The following is a 1,467-nucleotide window of genomic DNA, read 5'->3' on the forward strand; positions in this document are numbered from 1 at the left end:
AAAAAACAGGGGAACCAATAGAAAGCCTGTAATGAATGTGAAAGACCCTCTATATTTAGGCAAAATCCAATTCATTTGAAAAGTTGATTGAATAAAAGATCCATTCTTGTATGTGTGAAAAATTGTTTTGCTTTTTCTTCTGTCTTCTTTTAACCGTAGCTGTATTAGAAATCTTAAAAACCCATCGGTTACAAAAATGATATTATTTTCTTTCATGACAACGATGGAAACTTACACTAGGAGGAGAATAACAGGAAAACAAAGCGACGACAAGAAGTGTCCTCCCACGATAACGTCACGCTGCTGAATGTTCCATGGCTAATAAAAGGTTTATTTATATGTGGGAGTCATTATCATGTTACAAGATTGATGGTGTCAACTGCTTTTGACCGAATTAAATAAGTATTCGACAGGAAATAAGTGCCAGCTCTGTAAACGACACAGAAATGACGGGAGTTACATTATATGTAACATAAGTCATATTATATGTAACATAAGTCATAGTTAAGTACAGCTCCTATTTCGCAAGTCATAATTTACAAAGAAGACTATATTTAACAGCTTCCAATTGATTCTGGATTCCCGTGAATGGTCTATGTCGTATCTAATCAGCACTCGAATATTGCCGAAGTATTCCTCAAACAACGTTTACAAGGTCTACTTTGGCCTTTAAATATTCTGCAGCTGGGTGTATCTGATAGAATTTGTATGTAGATTAATATGCTTAGATTGAGGCAATGATGATAATGCTACAGATTTTGTGCGGGCTTCTGATTTGGGTCTCATTTGGATCGGCGGACCCAACTGAAGGATTTACTCAACTGAATTTGACCAGTGCAAATTTCCACATACAAAAGCCCTTCGATAAGGAGGTTTCGGAGCGCTACAGCTTCGTCGATGGAATCCACACAATGTGGGTTTATAACGACGATAAGCCTCTTAACAATCACAGCAACACAAAACCCAGGACAGAAATCCAATTCACGGTTTGTCAGTTGATCAAAGATCTCCCTCAAATTTACTATAAAGGGTCACACAGTATTAACTGGTTTTGATTTGCATTTTGTTTGACAGGGATATGACTACACAACAGGAGTGCGGCAATTCGAGGGGGATTTTTATGTTCCGCGGGGTACGTCGGGAACATGCATCATGCAAGTTTTCGGGGCACCGGGACCGGTACATGCAACGGCTTTACAGTTACGTGTTTACGATGGGCAACTGATGCATTACAATGATTCTGTTGTGGCTTCAGATGTGTATGATCGGTGGATTCATTTGAATGTTATTCACGATGCAGATGAAGCAAAAGTTTATGTTTATATCGACGGGGAGGAGAAGGGTGTTGCTGATGATAGAGGACGTGCAAACCATTATTTTAAATGTGGCGTCTATACTCAGGATAATTCCACTTATTTCATGGAGTCTCGCTGGAAAAATATCAAAATTTGGACCAAATCATGCTAG

At 38.7% G+C, this 1,467-nt stretch overlaps 1 protein-coding gene across 1 annotated transcript; it reads left to right on the forward strand.

Annotated features, from left to right (window-relative positions):
• Positions 1 to 223: 223 nt before the first annotated feature.
• Positions 224 to 1,467, forward strand: LOC149534047 (citrate-binding protein-like). The gene is made up of 4 exons (XM_089805955.1): positions 224 to 294; positions 562 to 655; positions 756 to 986; positions 1,075 to 1,467. The coding sequence occupies exons 1-4, from the start codon at positions 224 to 226 to the stop codon at positions 1,465 to 1,467; spliced, it is 789 nt and encodes a 262-aa protein (XP_089662081.1).

Source organism: Cupressus sempervirens, chromosome 10, assembly GCF_028749045.1.
Source record: "Cupressus sempervirens isolate cs-2001-9-10 chromosome 10, ASM2874904v1, whole genome shotgun sequence".
Taxonomy (NCBI): Eukaryota; Viridiplantae; Streptophyta; class Pinopsida; order Cupressales; family Cupressaceae; genus Cupressus; species Cupressus sempervirens.